Raw genomic sequence first — 1,175 nt, 5'->3', positions numbered from 1 at the left:
CTTATGCGCAAAATCTTTCATGCAGTTTCTACAGAATATCGAAAACTAACATAAACTGACAATAGCACACAGTCATAGAACGAAAGGAACTCCACAAATGTTTGCTTGCATTAAAGATATGTGTGCAGTTAAGCTACAAAACCAGGGTTGAGTGTATAATGATGTGAAACATAATGACAATAACTTTTTGGTCAAAACAATAATTGACGGAGAATGAGCACATACAATACCAGTTCCCGAGTCCAATGTTAGACCTTCTTGTGCCTGTATGAGGTATATTCTTGGCCCCAGTGTTCGATTCTTGGCTGTCTTGATTCTCTGTCGCACTCATAGTCGCTAGTCATGTGGATGGTCGTATATGGTCGCTGCATCCTCGTTGCCATGGTGATATGTGCCGGGTCTATCCGATGTGCTCCCTATCCAACAAAGATGTATCCTTAGTCGCGATGACGAAGTTATGATATGATCCGTCCATGTTCCTACCAGCGCCTGCCATACTCAGCAACCAGACTTGAAGTAGCTCAGCAGAAGTTGTTGTCATCATCGAACCCGTCGCCACTAGCTTGCCTCCATCAGTGCTATCTCCATGACTGACGTCCTCGCCTGGGATCATGAAATCCTTGATGACGAAGTTGAATTTGCTACCATCGTATCCAAATGCTTTCAAATGACTTCCAAGAGAGGAAGAGTTCTGTGTTGACTTTGGTAATGTTTTCCCAAGAAGGCCATGTCTCCCCATCTCCTTTTGTCTGATCACAGTGTCAGAGAAAACACTTGCGATAACCATTGATCCTTTTTCCGATAATTTCATTCGCTTGTGGGCATGGGCTGCTACAAGAGCTACTGATGCCATCAACAGTATGAGAGTTAGGGCCTTCATCGTGTTCAATGTCCTTGAGTTGAGAGTTATCTAGCAAATCTCATACTGGTAATCATAGTTCAAGCAAGTCGCCGGCTATTGCCTTGTCCTAGCTCCTCCCTTCCTCACAACATGCAAACTTGCCATGTCGCTTCGATATGGCGTCTTCCCGAAATTGAATAATCACTGCTTTACCGCTGCCACCATTGTTGGGACCGCCGAGTTGGTACCCAAAACAGAGTTAAACTCTAAAGGACGTACACAAGAAGAAACCAGGCAACTAGTCATTTCGATGGTTCATGTCTCAAAAGTATTC

At 44.1% G+C, this 1,175-nt stretch overlaps 1 protein-coding gene across 1 annotated transcript; it reads right to left on the bottom strand.

Annotated features, from left to right (window-relative positions):
- Nucleotides 1-400: 400 nt before the first annotated feature.
- Nucleotides 401-880, bottom strand: LOC139708133 (peptidyl-prolyl cis-trans isomerase B-like). Its single transcript, XM_071620109.1, has one exon. It carries the CDS (start codon nt 878-880, stop codon nt 401-403), a length of 480 nt encoding a protein of 159 aa, XP_071476210.1.
- Nucleotides 881-1,175: the final 295 nt, after the last annotated feature.

The sequence above is a fragment of the Diadema antillarum genome, unplaced genomic scaffold, assembly GCF_040938485.1.
Source record: "Diadema antillarum isolate AM-2024a unplaced genomic scaffold, OU_Dant_1.0 seq00001311_RagTag, whole genome shotgun sequence".
Taxonomy (NCBI): domain Eukaryota; kingdom Metazoa; phylum Echinodermata; class Echinoidea; order Diadematoida; family Diadematidae; genus Diadema; species Diadema antillarum.
Note: the sequence above shows the minus strand (reverse complement) of the source record. Positions and strands in the feature narration are given on the sequence as shown.